Source organism: Manis javanica, chromosome 1 (assembly GCF_040802235.1).
Source record: "Manis javanica isolate MJ-LG chromosome 1, MJ_LKY, whole genome shotgun sequence".
NCBI lineage: Eukaryota > Metazoa > Chordata > Mammalia > Pholidota > Manidae > Manis > Manis javanica.
The window spans coordinates 82,858,645-82,878,664 of NC_133156.1; the positions used below are offsets into that span (position 1 = coordinate 82,858,645).

Below are 20,020 nucleotides of genomic sequence, written 5' to 3' on the forward strand. Positions count from 1 at the left end.
TTCAAACTGGGCTGCTGCATTCTTAGGGTAAATTCCTAGAAGTGGGATCCCTGGGTCAAATGGTATTTCTATTTTGAGCTTTTTGAGGAACTTCCATACTGCTTTCCACAATGGTTGAACTAATTTACATTCCCACCAGCAGTGTAGGAGGGTTCCCCTTTCTCCACAACCTTGCCAACATTTGTTGTTGTTTGTGTTTTGGATGGTGGCGATCCTTACTGGTGTGAGGTGATACCTCATTGCGGTTTTAATTTGCATTTTTCTGATGATTAGCGATGTTGAGCATCTTTTCATGTGTCTGTTGGCCATCTGAATTTCTTCTTTGGAGAACTGTCTGTTCAGCTCCTCTGCCCATTTTTTAATTGGATTATTTGCTTTTTGTTTGTTGAGGTGCGTGAGCTCTTTATATATTTTGGATGTCAACCCTTTATCAGATCTGTCATTTATGAATATATTCTCCTATACTGTAGGATGCCTTTTTGTTCTATTGATGGTGCCCTTTGCTGTACAGAACCTTTTCAGCTTGATATAGTCCCACCTGTTCATTTTGCTTTTGTTTCCCTTGCCTGGAGAGATATATTCATGAAGAAGTCGCTCATGTTTATGACCATGAGATTTTTGCCTATGTTTTTTTCTATGTTTTTTTCTAAGAGTTTTATGGTTTCATGGCTTACATTCAGGTCTTTGATCTATTTCGAATTTACTTTTGTGTATGGAGTTAGATAGTGATCCAGTTTCATTCCCTTACATGTAGCTGTCCAGTTTTGCCAACACCAGCTGTTGAAGAGGCTGTCATTTCCCCATTGTATGTCCATGGCTCCTTTATCCTATATTAATTGACCATATATGTTTGGGTTAATGTCTGGAGACTCTATTCTGTTCCACTGGTCTGTGGCTCTGTTCTTGTGCCAGTATCAAGTTGTCTTGATTACTGTGGCTTTGTAGTAGAGCTTGAAGTTGTGGAGCAAAATCCCCTCCACTTTATTCTTCTTCTCAGGATTGCTTTGGCTATTCAGAGTCTTTGGTGGTTCCATATGAATTTTAGAACTATCCCAGCTCGTTGAAGAATGCTGTTGGTAATTTCATAGGGATTCCATTGAATCTGTATATTGCTTTGGGCAAGATGGCCATTTTGACAATATTAATTCTTCCTAGCCAAGAGCATGGGATGAGTTTCCATCTGTTAGTGTCCTCTTTAATTTCCCTACTCAATAAATTTTAAGAAGGAATGCAGAACATCTTACATGTATTTGGAGTCACAGATATTTATAAACACTAAAATAGAAGTCAGTAAATCAACATTTTTGTAAGACTTAGAAGGAAACAAAGTAGTTCAAGCTTGTTATTCTATGAATGTGGCTATTTAGGGTTATTGAAAATAACTAACTTGCCCAAACTAGGTAATGATGGAAACAACTATTCTTGATTCTGCTGCTTCCAGAATGCATTTTTTATGTAAAACCTTTAAATGTTCCTATCATGAAGCCTGCCTTATCAATCATAAATTTAATACTTTATTTCCATAGTACTTCTTTGTTTCAAAAGATTTATTTGAATACTTTATCCTTACTAATGTCCTTTGTTATTTCTTTGAATGACCAATAATTTATTTCCAAGTATTTCTCTAATGTCTGTAGATTCATCAGTCTGTATGAGAATATAATCTCTGGTTCTGTATACAGCCTATTATCTGATTCACCAATGCATTTACTGATAAAACTGTCTGAACACAATCCAATACTCGGAAAGTGGTACCTCATCTAATTTCCTTTGCTTTTTGGCCTCAAACATAGACTTGGCAATATCCATGCACACAGGTAGAACAAGCAATTCCCCAACTCTGTGTGAATCATTTTGGTTTTAGCTTTAGCTATTAATTTAGTGATCTGCTAACAAGGAGCTTACAGTTTTTTAGTGGCATGGTACCAGCACAATGTGCTTGGCACCACTGATTTATTCAATAACTTATATGCAAATAAAATATTTAGACTGAGGAAGAGAAGATACTGAATTTGGATAGGTAAATCCAGTATGTTTCTTAAGTGGTCTTAATTAATGGGCTGAATTTTTTTAATTAAAGCTACTATTTTTATCTTGTGAATTTAGTGACTTTCCAGCTTTAATCACCAAACTGCCCTTTATAGTGGGAAAGTAAGTATCTGTACATTAAAGATGATCATAAAGAACAAGGAAAAATATCTTACTTTTTCAAGAACTCCCTTTTATATTTTACAATAATGAAAACAATTTTAACTTATGTAGTAACAGAAAACACATAAAAGACAAAATTAAACTACATTTTACAGACAAACACAAAAAACAATTTCAAAGATGATCAAGAAAAAACTGAAATAAAGTAATATTCAGAGTAACTGGGTGAATAAGAAGACAGAGGGAATGAAGTATGGCCACTACAGAGAACTTCTCTGTCTGTTAAGTATTATGCACCATTTATTTTGCCACAATAAAATGATGAATTAGAACAGTTTCTAGAAGGAGTCATATGATTTCAAGTTGCATAATTTTTTGAAATGTAAATAAGACATTTGTTTTAGTGTTTTAAAAAAACAATATTTTATGACCAATATCTCAAGGGACACCTCTTAACTTGGGAAGCTCTGCTCTATCTAAATGAATCCATAGCCATCCTCCAAGGCTCATCTTAAGAACCTATTTCATATTATCTCAATAAGCTTGTCCCCACAATCTCCTCCCTCTTGCTACTGTTAATAGCATTAAGAAGTTGTATTTGGTAGTGAATAGTGTCATCTCCCCAGCATCCATTTCATTCTCCCACAGGGTATAACAGCCTTACTATTTGTGTGGAATCTCTCTCTAGCGGCAGGGTTGGGCACCTAATGGCCTTACTTAGTGAAGGTAATCCCATTTGCTACTTCAGATAACCCAAGAGTGAAGACTGATTAAGAGGTGGCTAACTAGTGCATTTACAGGATTTTCAGGTTACTGGAGGGGAATGCTCACTCTCCTTGCTCTGGTATTGTTTACCACTTTGCTATCTTGAAGGAAGCTGATTCGAGGAAGAATGCAGCATACAGGAAGGAAGAGCAGAAAAATGAAAAGGACCTAGAGGTCTGATTTAACCATACCTGAAGGCCAAGATTCCCATACTGTTAAAGTAGAAAAAAAAATTAGGAAATCCTATTTATCCAAGCTTTTTTTTTGCTGGTTTTTATGTGCTATGGGGAAAAAGGGGACTATCAAGGTCAAAAGAATTCATGAAATATTTCACATTAAACTTCCTTCTTAGTGACTGATTCACAACACACACATGGGCTAAGACTAAAAAAGAACCCTGTTGTAAGGGAAACTTTGACTCAGCATTTATCAAACCTATTTGGCCATTTAAAAAAAAACGCTATCTATTAAAAGTACAAACAACACTGATACGATTCTAAAAACAGTTTGAAGAAAAACAACAAGGCGTATGGCTCTACAAGTACTTAAAGGTTTTCCAACGAATAGGATAAAACTAGATTTGCCTAGCAGAAATGCCATCCTACAGTAGATAAGGAAGTTGTTAAAAACATTTTTGTTTTGTTTTCTTAATCATAATAATAGATAATAAAAGTGATAAATATTATCTGAAAGGACTCTGGAATGGATTATTGATTATTCTGAGAGTTACAAAGGCCATTGTTGAGCAAAAACACAAATCAAGCTGGATTTGCCTTGTGACATTCAGGGTTTAGCTTCAGCTTATATATATACATTTTTATTTATTTTCTTTTAAAAACTTTGAAATTAAGAAGAAATGTTTTAACTTTAAAATATTTAAAAATATTTAACTGAAATATTCTCCTTCTAGTGAAATACTTTTTATGATTGTTTCTGAATGCCAGATTTCCAAGCCACATGTTTAACTGAGTGTACCTAGTACTATTAGGTGCACTGAGGTAACAGAAAATGTGATAAAATAGGGTTAAGATGATAAGACTCCAAGGCACTCACTCAAAAGACTTGTCATTGGGGAAGGGAAGAACATGCCAAGTACAGATCAAGTCTTACTACAGGAAATGTCATTCCAAAGATTTCTAATTAATAACAGTGGAATAGAATTTATGCACAGGTTAGTCTAAAATAAATAAGGAAGACAAAAATTACCTGAGAAAGTATATCTAACATTTTCAGATGATTTTAGGGCTCTCAAAATTGGTTTGCTATGCTTTGAAACAGTCTAAACATGCCCACTGTTACTATAACAATTCCAAAAAGAAAGAGGAAACCATTCTTACCTGCCAAAGAGACTATCGTGAACAACATAGACAGAACAAACGCTGAGATCTATTAATCCTTTTGGCTTTGTAGCTCGTTTTTCACTTTCAAAATAAATAAGTTGAGCATCACTGCCCTCTAAGATGAAATATAAATTTTTCCACCGTTTTCCTTTACCTGTTTAAATAAAAAGGTTTTCCCTTAGCCAAATCATGAACTTTGAAGTCATATACATTAAAGTAATAAAAACTGTAGCTGAAAATAAAAATTTAATTGTTTTTTTCCAAAGCTTAAATTACATACCAGTCCTTATAAAAGAGAAAATATCTGTAATTTATATGTAGAAAAATGACTTTTATTATATTGCTTGTTTCAGTGAATCACAGACTGTGGCAAGAGTACCTTAACTATTTTTGGAGTTCATTATGATAAAATCTTTAAAATCTTGCTTAGGAGTAATTCTTTTTTAGTCATAAGAAAAAAATTCTTCCTCTAACTACAAGTTCTTCAAACCCCTTAACCTTGATTAATGTCAAATTGAGGCAAATCTATAAAATAGAAACATCGATTCTATGAAATGTGCCAAGTGCCATTAGAAGTTTCTCTTTAAAGAAAAAAAAAAGTATGAGGTCTTTCAGAACGGACAAAGAATCAAATAACTTGCACTGGAACTGATTTCAGGATTTGAAGACTTACTTGGAAAAATATGTTTGTTTTCTAAAACTCTGCTTGGAAATGTGGACTTATTATACCTAGACTCTAGAATTTGAAGGACACTTAGATAAAAGGCTAACCAAGGGTCAATTACTAATATTTCATATCAAACAATTAAATACATAACTCTATAGTAAGTTTTATGCCCAGTATTTACAATGCTTCTATTAAATGTTATCAGTAAAATAACTGAAACTGAATTTTGTCTTAAAAGTTTCTACTTACCCTTTTTTAGGAGATAACCTTTTTTAACAATATTTTTATAAAAGGCATCCTTTGTCTTACGACGAATTGTATTATAGATTTCCTTCCCATCTACTGTATCATTGAGTACTTGTTCTTGATCCTGAATTTAAAATATTAAAATTATTTCATGAATTCTTGATGTAAATTGAAGTAAAATCTACTGAATTACCACCTAAAAACCAGATGTGTCACTGAGACATTAAAAAATCTTTTTAAATACTAAAATCTAAAATAATTTAACATATATTAAGAGATCTTTTGCTTTCAAAAAGGGTCCCTTACCATTTCTCAAGAACATGGACAATAAGCTATTTTCAAAAACAGTTTTGTTGTGTTTTGCAGCAAGTAACACTGTTTTAAAAACATGATCTGTCCCAACATAACTGATGAATTAGGAACCAGTTCAAGCACAGAGCAAATTCATGCTTACTTATGCACAAATTACATGTGCTAGAAACACGATGATTGGAGAAAACTGTACCCAGCTGAGATACGTGGGAACATACAAAACACACCTCAAATAACTAACAGCTCCCTATGTTCACTGTGCTATACGCCACAGCCATCCATCCGCATGTGGTGTTATAATGCTATCTGATTTCATATAATCGTCCTCCTACCACTTCACCATATTCACAAACCTTCCACGAGTAAGCTTCAAGACTTTTTTAAAGTAAAGTGCCATATTTACTATAGCATTTAAATATTTAACCATTTAGCATTTACAAAAACTGCTACATTTTATTAGGTTCTTACCTTTATGTGTCACTGATAAAAAGACTGTGTGCTGTACCCCTAGCCCCACTTTTCTCATAAACCCACTGGTGATTTTGTACAACACTTTTAGAAATGCATTGTCTCTTAACTGCTAAATCCACCCCCCCCAAATAACAAAAATTATTATGATGTGGGAAGACTATATAAAGAGAAGAGTGCCTTTATAATAATCTTTCCAAAATAAATTAATCTTCATTTACCATCAGGGTCCATTGGACACAATTTTAGATCATTAGTGTCTTTTGTGGACAGTTCTGCCTATTTGCAAGGATAAATATTTTATGACTTTATTTTTTTAGAGACTTCATGGGTCCACCTGATCGTTTCATAAATTTTGGGACTTTCGAGAATCTTATTTTTTGTATATCTTGAAATATTCTGCTGTTTCATCATCCTAGGAACCAGCTCATCATAATGCATACTTATTCCCATGTATGCTACAGAGCAGGAGTCGGCAAATTATGGCATATGTACCAAATCCAGCTCCTGTTTTTGGACATTATGTTTAACTGGAACACAACCATACTCATTCCTTTACATATTGTCTGTGGTTGCTTCACACTACAGAGGCAGAGTTTTCAGTAGCTGAGACCAAGACTTACTGGCTCACAAAACCTAAAATATTTTCTGACCCTTTACAGAAAAGTTTGCCAACCCTTGGCCTAGAGGATGATGCAATAGTGAAATAAATCATCTCCACTGCATCACCCTTTGAATTTTTTTTTACTGTGTTGCCAAGTATTGTAGCATCTTTCAAAAAAGTATAGAAGACCATCTTCAGCACCTTTTTAGCTTTTATTAAACAAGCTGAAAATTCAGAATTCTTAATTTTCTGCTCATAATAGCAAAACGAAAAAACTGACAAATTAAGATATTTGACAGTTGTTGATCAGAGGTTGAATGTGAGGAACAGCAGTACTCTGGGATCTACTGTGAGGATAAAATTGATTTTGATAAGCAAAATTTCAGACTATAACTCTTCAGATGATAATATCCTTGATGAATTTTCTCGAACTCAAGAATCACTGAGTGAACAATATATTTCTAGGAGAAAAAAATGAAATAGGGTGTTCTCACCTAGTTATTTTTTAATAGGAAGGACATCATCATGCAATATTTTGTGACAACAATCTAGATTATCCTGTTTTTCTAAAAAGAAATGAGGGTTCCTTAAATGTTTATGTTTGTGCACCAAGATTACTTAATATGATTTGCAAGTGGACAAAAGGTGCTCTGTATCTAAAAGTTATTGGAAGGGAACATATGATATAGAAATTCACAGTACTGATCATTCTAAATGATATTTATAAACTGACACTTAAAAATATTTTACATCTTATGGAGCAAAGAAAACTATACTCTCAAACAAAATTATGAGTCATCAAAGTTTTCAAAAGGATTGCATTTGATGCAAGTATGGAAACAACAGGAAATAATCATAAACTAGAACCCAGCAGAGCTATATATAAAATCTGGAAACACTACTGCATTCAGACAGTGGAAAATGACAAGAACCAGAGTAATTATAAGCAAGAACTTGTTAGGGATATACCTGAAATCTGCAACTAGGATCTATAGCAGGGACTTAAGAATATAAAAAATTAAAAAGGATACATCAGACCCAGATGACAAATAGTGGTAACTACCTTTCTGGTTATAGATTTATACTTAGCAGTCTTTGTTTCAATAATGATAATATTTAGTATTAGCTCTAGAATGGGGTGTATTTGTTAAGTTTGTTATTTAGGATATATTACTTCACCAATATTTGTATTTCAATATCTGATCAAGATAATCTCTTAGGTCTTTTCTGGATTATATTAAGGTAAGGGCTGATATACTGATCTACAACTCCTAAAGGATTCACGTATAAGAAGACACTACTGGCAAGGACACAACTTCATTTTCCAAATTCTAGTAAATAACTGTGATAGGAAGATAGGCTTCTCAGCCTTTTCTCTACACAGTTTTGGAGAAGGAACTCTTAAAACATTCCTCCCCATGAGAAGGAGATAATATGGTCTCACTGAGAGTCTGACAGTCATTGAAGCAACCTTTTGCATAGAAATTAGGTATGCAGTCTCCTAAAGCCAGACTTCAGTTGTAAATCCTGACCTTTTCAACTCAATGGCTAGGGAAACTCCATTTAATGAATTAATCAATAATTGTTTGTTGAGTGCCAGGTGCTATTCCAGTTCTTGAGATATATCAGTGAACAAATCAAAGATCCTATCACCAAAGAAATTACAGTCTAATGAGAAAAAGAGATAATAAACAATAAGTAAATTGTATGGTAAGTGCTTTACAGAGTAGGGCAAGGAGCAGCATTAAATAAGCTGTAAGGTTAATTCTCATTGTGAAGTTAATTTTTGAGCAAAACTTGAAAAAAGTAAGAGTGAGACACACGGATACTTTAAGGAAAATCATTTTGAGCAGAGTGAACAGCTAGAGCAAAGACCCTAATTCAGCAAAGAGCTTGGCATATTTTAAAATACAGCAGAGAAGCCATTAAGAGTGGAGACAAGTGAGAGAACGTAGAATGAGATGAGTCCAGCAATGGGATGCCACTCTAGGGTCTTGTATGCCCTCGTGAGGACTCTAGCTTCTACTCTGAGAGAAATGGAGACAACCTTCACGGGGGAGTGAAATGATCTGACTCACATTTTAAATGGATCCCTCTGACTTTTGTGCACTATAAAGTCAATGCCTGGTTTCAAAGCTTCAAAGGAGAGGCTGACTCTCTTGTTAGGGGCTAAAGAACGGGTGACTTTCAGTTGAAGCCAATGCTCATTTACCATTCTGGAAATCCTAGGTCCCTTAAGAACAATGCTTAAGGGAAGCGGGGAGGAGCCAAGATGGCGACGTGAGTAGAACAGTGGGAATCTCCTCCCAAAAAGATATATATTTTTAAAAAATACAACTATTCCTAAAAGAGAGACCAGAAGACACAGGACAACAGCCAGACTACATCCACACCTACGAGAACCCAGCGCCTGGTGAAAGGGAGTAAGATACAAGCCGCAGCCCAGGGGGACCCAGGGCCCCTCACCCCAGTTCCCGGCAGGAGGAGAGCAGACAGAGCAGGGAGGGAGAGGGAGCCCAGGACTTCTGAACACCCAGCCCTAGCCATCCGCACCAGAGCGCAGACACAGTGCATGCACGGAGTGCTGGAAACTAGGGAAGCAGGAGAGTAGGACCTGTGAGTGGGTCCCGAAGCCGGCGCCACTGTGACAAAGAAAGGCGAGTGCTTTTTGAAAGTCTTAAAGGGACAGGGACCCCAAAGCAGGACGGAAGCATCCCAGGTCACAGTCCAGCAGCTGGAAATTCCAGGGAACTAAGGATACACTAAGTCCCTGGACAACAGCTCTGAGAACCCTCACAGAGGTAAACAGCCAAACAGCCCCCCATCCATTACCCCTCCAGGGTCCCGCCATAGCAGAGCAGCTGCCTGAGGCTGGCCACACCCACAGCAAGGGAGCTTCCTCCATACCGGCCGGGCAAGATACAGAGACCCAGTCTACACGCAATTGCCCAACACAAGTCACTAGGGGTCGCAGTTGTTCCAGTAAAGAAAGGCCAGGAGCAACTGGAAAGCCTTGGCTCTCCCAGCTGACAGAAAGTCAATAGCTCACGATTGCACCTATCAACATGAAAAAGCAAAAAAATTTAATCCAGACAAGACTAACCCAGACAGCTTCGACATCTTCTACATCTTCCCCTGAGAAGGAACCTGGGGAGATAGATTTAACCAGTCTTCCTGAAAAAGAATTCAAAACAAAAGTCATAACCATGTTGATGGACTTGCAGAGAAATATGCAAGAACTAAGGAAGGAGAATACAGAAATAAAACAAGCTCTGGAAGGACTTCAAAACGAGATGCAAGAGACCATTAATGGACTAGAAAACAGAGAACAGGAATGCAGAGAAGCTGATGCAGAGAGAGATAAAGGGATCTCCAGGAATGAAAGAATTCTAAGAGAGCTGAGTGACCAATCTAAACAGAACAATATCCACATTATAGGGGCACCAGAAGAAGAAGAAAGAGAAAAAGGGATAGAAAATGTCTTTGAAGAAATAATTTCTGAAAACTTCCCTAAACTGGGGGAGGAAATAGTTGCTCAGACCACGGAAGCACACAGAACTCCCGAGAGACCGGACCCAAAGAGGACAACACCAAGACACATAATAATTAAAACGGCAAAGATCAAGGACAAGGACAGAGTATTAAAGGCAGCCAGAGAGAGAAAAAAGGTTACCTACAAAGGAAAACCCATCAGGCTATCATCAGACATCTAAACAGAAACCCTACAGGCCAGAAGAGAATGGCATGATATACTTAATGCACTGAAACAGAAGGGCCTTGAACCAAGGATACTGTATCTAGCACGATTATCATTTAAATATGAAGGAGGGATTAAACAATTCCCAGACAAGCAAAATTTGAGGGAATTTGCCTCCCACAAAACACCTCTACAGGGCATCTTACAGGGACTGCTCTAGATGGGAGCACTCCTAAAAAGAGCACAGAACAAAACACCCACCATATGAAGAAGGGAGGAGGAGGAATAAGAAGGGAGAGAAATAATGATTCATCAGACCGTGTTTATAATAGCTCAATAAGCGAGTTAAGTTAGATAGAAAGAGAGTAAAGAAGCCAACCTTGAACCTTTGGTAACCACAGACTTAGAGCCTGCAATGGCAATAAGTACATACCTTTCAATAATCACCCTAAATGCAAATGAAATGAATGCACCAATCAAAAGACACAGAGTAATAGAATGGATAAAAAAGCAAGACCCATCCGTATGCTGCTTACAAGAGACTGGCCTCAAACCCAAAGACACGCACAGACTTAAAGTGAAGGGATGGAAAACGATATTTCATGCAAACGACACGGAGAAGAAAGCAGGTGTTGCAATACGAGTATCAGACAAAATAGACTTCAAAACAAAGAAAGTAACAAGAGATAAAGAAGGACATTACATAATGACAAAGGGCTCAGTCCAACAAGTGGATATAACTATTATAAATATATCTGCAACCAACACAGGAGCACCAGCATATGTGAAATACATACCACCAGAACTAAAGGAGGAAATACAATGCAATGCATTCATTTTGGGAGACTTCAACACACCACTCACTCCAAAGGACAGATCCACCACACAGAAAATAAGTAAGGACACAGAGGCACTGAACAACACACTAGAACAGATGGACCTAATAGACATCTACAGAACTCTACATCCAAAAGCAACAGGATACACATTCTTCTCAAGTGCACATGGAACATTCTCCAGAATAGACCACATACTAGGCCACAAAAAGAGCCTCAGTAAATTCCAAAAGATTGAAATCCTACCAACCAACTTTTCAGACCACAAAGGCATAAAACTAGAAATAAACTGTACAAAGAAAGCAAAAAGGCTCACAAACACATGGAGGCTAAACAACATGCTCCTAAATAATCAATGGATCAATGACCAAATCAAAATGGAGATCCAGCAATATATGGAAACAAACAACAACAACAACACAAAGCCCCAACTACTGTGGGATACAGCAAAAGCAGTCTTAAGAGGAAAGTATATAGCAATCCAGGCATATTTAAAGAAGGAAGAACAATCCCAAATGAATGGTCTAATGTCACAATTATCGAAACTGGAAAAAGAAGAACAAATGAGGCCTAAGGTCAGCACAAGGAGGGACATAATAAAGATCAGAGAAGAAATAAATAAAATTGAGAAAAAAGAACAATAGCAAAAATCAATGAAACCAAGAGCTGGTTCTTTAAGAAAATAAACAAAATAGATAAGCCTCTAGCCAGACTTATTAAGAGGAAAAGGAGAATCAACACACATCAACAGAATCAGAAACGAGAAAGGAAAAATCACGACAGACCCCAAAGAAATACAATGCATTATTAGAGAGTACTATGAAAACCTATATGTTAACAAGCTGGGAAACCTAGGAGAAATGAACAACTTCCTAGAAAAATACAACCTTCCAAGGCTGACCCAGAAAGAAACAGAAAATCTAAACAAACCAATTACCAGCAAAGAAATTGAAGCGGTAATCAAAAAACTACCCAGGAACAAAACCCCCGGGCCAGATGGATTTACCTCAGAATTTTATCAGACATACAGAAAAGACATAATACCCATTCTCCTTAAAGTTCTCCAAAAAATAGAAGAGGAGGGAATACTCCCAAACTCATTCTATGATGCCAACATCACCCTAATACCAAAACCAGGCAAAGACCCCACCAAAAAAGAGAACTGCAGACCAATATCCCTGATGAATGTAGATACAAAAATACTCAACAAAATATTAGCAAACCGGATTCAAAAATACATCAAAAGGATCATACACCATGACCAAATGGGATTCATCCCAGGGATGCAAGGATGGTACAACATTCGAAAATCCATCAACATCATCCACCACATCAACAAAAAGAAAGGCAAAAACCACATGATCATCTCCATAGATGCTGAAAAAGCACTTGACAAAATTCAACATCCATTCATGATAAAAACTCTCAACAAAATGGGTATAGAGGGCAAGTACCTCAACATAATAAAGGCCATATATGATAAACCCACAGCCAATATCATACTGAACGGCGAGAAGCTGAAAGCTTTTCCTCTGCGAATGGGAACAAGACAGGGATGCCCACTATCCCCAGTGTTATTCAACATAGTACTGGAGGTCCTAGCCACGCAATTAGACAAAACAAAGAAATATAAGGAATCCAGATTGGTAAAGAAGAAGTTAAACTGTCACTATTTGCAGATGACATGATATTGTACATAAAAAACCCTAAAGACTCCACTCCAGAACTACTAGAGCTAATATCAGAATTCAGCAAAGTTGCAGGATACAAAATTAACACACAAAAATCTGTGGCTTTCCTATACACTAATAATGAACTAATAGAAAGAGAAATCAGGAAAACAATTCCATTCACAATAGCATCAAAAAGAATAAAATACCTAGGAAGAAACCTAACCAAGGAAGTGAAAGACCTATACCCTGAAAACTATAAGACACTCTTAAGAGAAATTAAAGAGGTCACTAACAAATGGAAACTCATCCCATGCTCCTGGCTAGGAAGAATTAATATTGTCAAAATGGCCATCCTGCCCAAAGCAATATACAGATTCGATGCAATCCCTATCAAACTACCAACAGCATTCATCAATGAACTGGAACAAATAGTTCAAAAATTCATATAGAAACACCAAAGACCCTGAATAGCTAAATCAATCCTGAGAAGGAAGAATAAAGTGGGGGGGATCTCACTCCCCAACTTCAAGCTCTACTACAAAGCCACAGTAATCAAGACAATTTGGTACTGGCACAAGAACAGAGCTGCAGACCAATGGAACAGAATAGAGACTCCAAACATTAACCCACACATACATGGTCAACTAATATTCGATAAAGGGGCCATGGACATACAATGGGGAAATGAGTGTCTTCAACAGATGGTGCTGGCAAACCTGGAGAGCTACATGTAAGAGAATGAAACTGGATCACTGTCTAAACCCATACACAAAAGTAAATTCGAAATGGATCAAAGACTTGAATGTAAGTCATGAAACCATAAAACTCTTAGAAAAAAACAGGCAAAAATCTCTTAGACATAAACATGAGTGACCTCTTCTTGAACATATCTCCCCGGGCAAGGGAAACAAACGCAAAAATGAACAAATGGGACTATCTCAAGCTGAAAAGCTTCTGTACAGCAAAGGGCACCATCAATAGAACAAAAAGGTATCCTACAGTATGGGAGAATATATTCGAAAATGACAGATCCAATAAAGGGTTGACATCCAAAATATATAAAGAGCTCACACACCTCAACAAACAAAAAGCAAATAATCCAATTAAAAAATGGGCAGAGGAGCTGAATAGACATTTCTCTAAAGAAGAAATTCAGATGGCCAACAGACACATGAAAAGATGCTCCACATTGCTTGTCATCAGAGAAATGCAAATTAAAATCACAATGAGATATCATCTCACACCAGTAAGGATGGCTACCATCCAAAAGACAAAGAACAACAAATGTTGGCGAGGTTGTGGAGAAAGGGGAACCCTCCTACACTGCTGGTGGGAATGTAAGTTAGTTCAACCATTGTGGAAAGCAGTATGGAGGTTCCTCAAAATGCTCAAAATAGAAATACCATTTGACCCAGGAATTCCACTTCTAGGAATTTACCCTAAGAATGCAGCAGTCCAGTTTGAAAAAGACAGATGCACCCCTATGTTTATCGCATAACTATTTACAATAGCCAAGATATGGAAGCAACCTAAATGTCCATCAGTAGATGAATGGATAAAGAAGATGTGGTACATATACACAATGGAATATTACTCAGCCATAAGAAAAAAACAAATCCTACCATTCGCAACAACATGGATGGAGCCAGAGGGTATAATGCTCAGTGAAATAAGCCAGGCAGAGAAAGACAAGTACCAAATGATTTCACTCATACGTGGAGTATAAGAACAAAAGAAAATTGAAGGAACAAAACAGCAGCAGAAGCACAGAACCCAAGAATGGACTAATAGTTACCAAAGGGAAAGGGACTGAGGACAGGTGGGAAGGGAGGGATAAGGGTGGGAAAAAAAGAAAGGGGGCATAACGATTAGCATGTATAGTGTGTGTGGGGGCACGGGGAGGGCTGTGCAGCACAGAGAAGACAAGTAGCGATTTTACAGCATCTTACTATGTTGATGGACAGTGACTGTGACGGGGATGTGGGGGGTACTTGGTGAAGGGGGGAGCCTAGTAAACATAATGTCCTTCATGTAATTGTAGATTAATGATACTAAAATAAAATTTAAAAAAAGAAAAATGCTTAAGGGACCCTTGTGTTTATAGCATCCTTTACTGAATATTTTAAGTCCACTGATGAGACCTACTGTTCAGAAAAGTAAGATTCCTTTCAAAACATTTCTGTTTATTGACAATGCACCTGGTCACCCAAGGACTTAGATGGAGATGGACAAATAAGATTAATGTTGTTCATGCCTGCTAACACAACATCCATTTTGTAGTCCATGGATCAGTGCATCATTTCAACTTTGAAGTCTTATTATTATTTAAGAAGTTTCATAAGGCTATAGCTGCCATAGACAGTGGCACCTGATGCATCTGGGCAAAATAAACCAAAAGCCTTCTAGAAAGGACTCATCATTCTAAATGTTATTAAGAACATTTATGATTCATGGGAAGAAGTCAAAATATCAAAATTCACAGGAGTTTGGAAGAAGCTGATTCCAACCCTCATGGACGATTTTGAGGGGTTTGAGACTTCAGAGGCGAAACTACAGATGTGGTGGAAACAGCAAGAGAACTAAGTGAAGCCTGAAGATGTGACTGAACTGCCACAATTTCATGGTAAGACTTGGATGGATGAGGAGTTTCTTCTCATGGATGAGCAAAGAAAATGGTTGCTTGCAAGAGAATTTACTCCTGTGAAGATTGTTGAAATGACACAAAGAATATACTATATTAAACATAGTTGATAAATCGCCCATCAGGATTTAAGAGGATCAACTCCAATTCTGAAGTTGTACTGTGGGAAAAATGCATCAAATAGCATCACAAGATTTACAGAGAAATAGTTTGTGAAAGGAAGTCAACTGATGTGACAAACTTCATTGCTGTCCCATTTCAAGAAATTGCCACAGCCGCCCCAACTTTCAGCAACAATCATGTTGGTCAGTCAGCTGCAATCAACACTAAGACCCTTCACCCAAAAAAAGATTAGGACTCACTGAAAGCTGAGCAATGGTTAGCAATTTTTAGCAGTAAATTATTTTTTAATTAAGGTATGAACACTGTTTTTTAAACATAATTTTACTACATACTTTAATAGGCAACAATATAAACAACTTTTATACGAACTAGGAAACCAGAAAATACACCTGACTCACTTTAGAGTGGTGGTCTGGAACCAAACCCACAATACCTCTAAGTTACGTCTGTAACCTTTTTCTAATCCCCGCTACAAACTTTTCCCACCACATTAGCAGAAGAAAGTATCAGAAACAAAGGTTAATCAATTGCCCTATGCATTAAGCAACTAATATTCAACAGGCCCTCTTGTTCAAAACCAGTCTTTCTTCTCATGTTCTGGATTTTTAGTCATCCTTGTCTTCTCTAGGACTTTGTATTATCAGGTATCTCCACTACCTTATCCTTCCCCCACGATGACTCTTGTCTTTACTACTGGTTTTACCCAGAGCATACAGGCATGCTCAAGTCTCTTGCCATAAAACAGGCAAATAAATGAACAAGTAAAAAAGCTTAAAGCACTCTTGGCCCTATATCTTCTTCTAGCTATCATTTTTTATTTATTTTCCTTACTTTCATGCTCGCTTAGATAAAAGGCTGGCTGCATTTCTCCTTGGCTCACTTTTGCCTCCAAGAAACCTTGACACAGTGTACTTGGCTTCTGCCTTCAGCGCTGCTTCTGTTCTGAGACCACCACCAAGATCTTTTACTTATCTAGAACTAACATAAATAAAAGCTTGGAGTCTCTTCCAATTCACTTTCTGAAAGCTGAAAACTCTGCAGTTTTCAATTTTATCTGGTTTTAAATGCATGAATATGTGCATAAACATACCACCAAAAATGCATTTCAAAATAAAATGCTAATTACTACAAAAGAAAAATAACACTGACCTGCATTGGTACAGGTTCCTTAAGATAATATCCTTCAACAATTTGTTCTTTTCGATAGTGGTCTATGATGTCCCCAATGCTGTTAAAATAAAAATTACTAACATTGACATGATTTGTCTCACAGAAAATACAAATTTGTACACACAAACCCTGTTAGCAAGCATTACTTGCAAGTTTTTTCCCAAAGTACATAACCTGAGTACATTAATAACATATATGATAACAGTCACATTATTTTAGAAAAACAATAATGGTTTACAGGTCAGATACCTGAGCCAGAAATTCCAATTTTCCATGTACAAAGACTGAAAAGTCACTCTAAGTGAGAAAAGGATTAAAAGGTCTACCCCTTTTTTTTTTTAAACAAGAGTATTTCTAAGAGATTGAGAAATAAGAGATGGCAGAGAAATGGCACTTATATAGCAAATAGTTCAGGTAAACTTTAAGAATATTTATTATCAAAACATTTACATATTCTGCTTTTATAGTAATCAGATGGAGCTGATCATAAAAGATATAAATAGAAGGTGAAAGCAGAAGCAAATTAATAAAAAAAAAAAAAAGGAAAACCAGGGACTAGTCTTACATGTAGTATTACTGCTATGGCAGGAAAGCTTATTGATGACTTTGATAGAAGTTGCTAAACAATATTTGGGAAATATTACAAGTCAGACAACTGACAATGACATAGAATATATTTTAATACAAATTTAACATGGTAAAATTAGTTTTTTTTTAATATAAAAGTATTTCTCCATAATAGGCTATTTTATAGTCCTAAACATTTAAATCTTAGAACTTTAAACTTTCCTTTAACACACTGAAGGAATGGCATTTTAGGGACACCTAGGAAACATTTCTCAAAACAGATCTTGTTTAACCTATCATTTGATTTTCATGTTCTTCTTACTGATATAACTAGAATATATAGTGTGTGTATATATATATCTCATTTTATTTTTTTACAGTTCTTCCTGTCCATAGAATAATTGGAATGTATATGTATATGTATATATGTGTGTGTGTGTGTGTGTGTGTGTGTGTATGGCACATACACATACATCTCTATCTCCAAAAATAAACACATACATCCACACACATATACATATATCCAAAAATATCTTCACTATAAAAAATTAATTTAAGCCAAATATAAATAATATTAAAAAGCAAAATATAGAAGACTTGAAAAGAATAATTAAAAAATAAGTATAATATTAAAAAGCAAAATATAGAAGACTTGAAAAGAATAATTAAAAAATAAGTATAAATGAATATGAACTAAAAAATACTAGATGCAGCATTTAACACAGGTAGGGGGAGGGATAAGACAAATAAAGAGGTACTTTCATAAAAAGAACAAAGCCAGTTTTAAGTCTCTAAAGAAAAAATGTATACCATACAAAAATTCAGAAATTTTAAAGGAAAAATGAAAACCAGGAAAAATACATTTGAAGACAGCTAGATACCACCAGAGATGACTGTGTCTTTGAAAGCAAAAAACATCAAATCTGTGAAAAACAATAAATATCAAAGATTTCTAGCTTGGTAACTAAAATGCAAACTGATCCTACACTGCACCTCAATGTTCAATGTAATTCTTGTTCAGAAGCTGAAAGCATAGGATACTGTTGTAGAGGAGTTCAGACTGACCAGGAGCAAATTTAACAGGGTGGCAACTAATCAGACATACTTTTACCATTGAGCTAGACTTCCAAGATTTTTAAAAAATTACTCTCTAGTTCACATCTTATCCATATGCATGAAGAAACAGTCAAGGGAGATGTAACAAACCAAAATTTCCTAGACATTCTGTAAAAGTTCTACCCATAAAAGCAAATAGATTTACATCTCAGAAAACTAAAAAACATGTTCATTATAAATTAAAAATTGAAATAAATTATGAATTTCTAGAAATACTATGTCATGTACTTTCATGTTAGTAATTTACTTAATAATAAAATCATGTCTCTCTCTTCTTGAATCCTAGGATAAATACTGTTATCTTCAAGTCTCCCAAAATCCTCCCTGTCCTCTCATCACCACCTGAACGACTTTCTTCCCACTAATCTTCCTATGCATATTTATATATCTTTGAATTTATCACAGTCAGCTCACCATATTTTCTAATAGACCTGAGCACTAATAATGTAGGAACAGTATCCTTTTCTTTAATGTATATGCACAGGATCTATACAATGCAGTTTATAAAATATATTGGTCAATAAATATTTGCTGAATTATATTTGCTGTTAAATGCCTCTCCTGCTTTTCTAAAATTTTCTGTATATAGGAACGTTAAAGGTATGTCTCAACAAAGCAGTTTCTAAATGAAACAGATATAACTGCTACCTCTCTTTACCTAAAGACTAATGAAGAGTTAATGGGGGGAAAGAACAGAAGAGTATGGCCGTTATATAGATTTATTGGGTAACCCAACTTTACACTTTCATATCTCAACAATATATAATAATCGCAAAGGTGTATCTTTTTAAGAATAGCTTCATTACTGATGTTAATGCTGAAATAAGAGTATATATTCCCATAAGAACCATAAAAACTGCCATTTTCAAAATACTGGATGCACATAATTTTGACTTCCCTTAAAAAAACTGTTTTTAATATTAAAGCTAGAAACAAAAAGATTTCTAAACCTCGTAAGATCAACATATCCCTATGGAAGATTTGGGAGAAAGATCATGGACACTAACATATTTTTTAAATTTCTTAAGTCATAATTTGCAAGTGGACTAATAATTCTGCAGGAATTTGGAAAGAAATATACTTTAAATACTTCTTTCTTCCTATTTCACTCCTGTCTTTATCAATAAAAGAGTACCTTTTTTCTTTACAAACTGCCTCTATTATGTAGGAATAATTTTCATCTTTGCAGAATGTGTATCATAAGGAAGTTTAAATCAATAAGCAAAACAAGTTCCCCTCCAAATATTATCTATATATTTTACCTTTAAAAAAAACTCTCTAGATGGACACTTCCCAATTCAGTTAAGAATGTTTTCAATTTATAGTTTTATATATTCCAAATCCCTAGAATACTAGACAATGGGAAAAGTTAATTTTTCTTCATAAAGAGCTCAAACTGCAGCTAGCTATTCAGTCGAGGATGCCTAAAGATTAGACTACTAAAAGAGGGTACAGCAGCTAGCATATGAACGTGCAAAAAAAAAAAAGGATCTAACTACTGAGGCTCACATCTTCCATTTGAATTAGACAACTGTCCACTGAACTTCTGACAAGCAATTAGAACTTGTTTTTGGTTTTTGACATAAACCAGCTGCTGGATTTCTACATAATCAAAGGTCAAGGCAGAGTTAAGAGAAATTGTAA

General features: G+C 35.7%; 1 protein-coding gene across 2 annotated transcripts in view; it reads right to left on the reverse strand.

The window, feature by feature from the left end:
• Nucleotides 1–20,020, reverse strand: part of RASA1 (RAS p21 protein activator 1) — a 117,030-nt gene that overhangs the window by 25,870 nt on the left and 71,140 nt on the right. For both annotated transcript variants that reach the window (XM_017656088.3, XM_073234377.1), the window contains exons 9-11: nucleotides 16,673–16,751; nucleotides 5,173–5,293; nucleotides 4,254–4,410 (exon numbers count right to left, since the gene is read on the reverse strand). In XM_017656088.3, coding sequence (XP_017511577.2) covers nucleotides 4,254–4,410; nucleotides 5,173–5,293; nucleotides 16,673–16,751 — 357 coding nt within the window. The remainder of the gene's footprint in view (nucleotides 1–4,253; nucleotides 4,411–5,172; nucleotides 5,294–16,672; nucleotides 16,752–20,020) is intronic.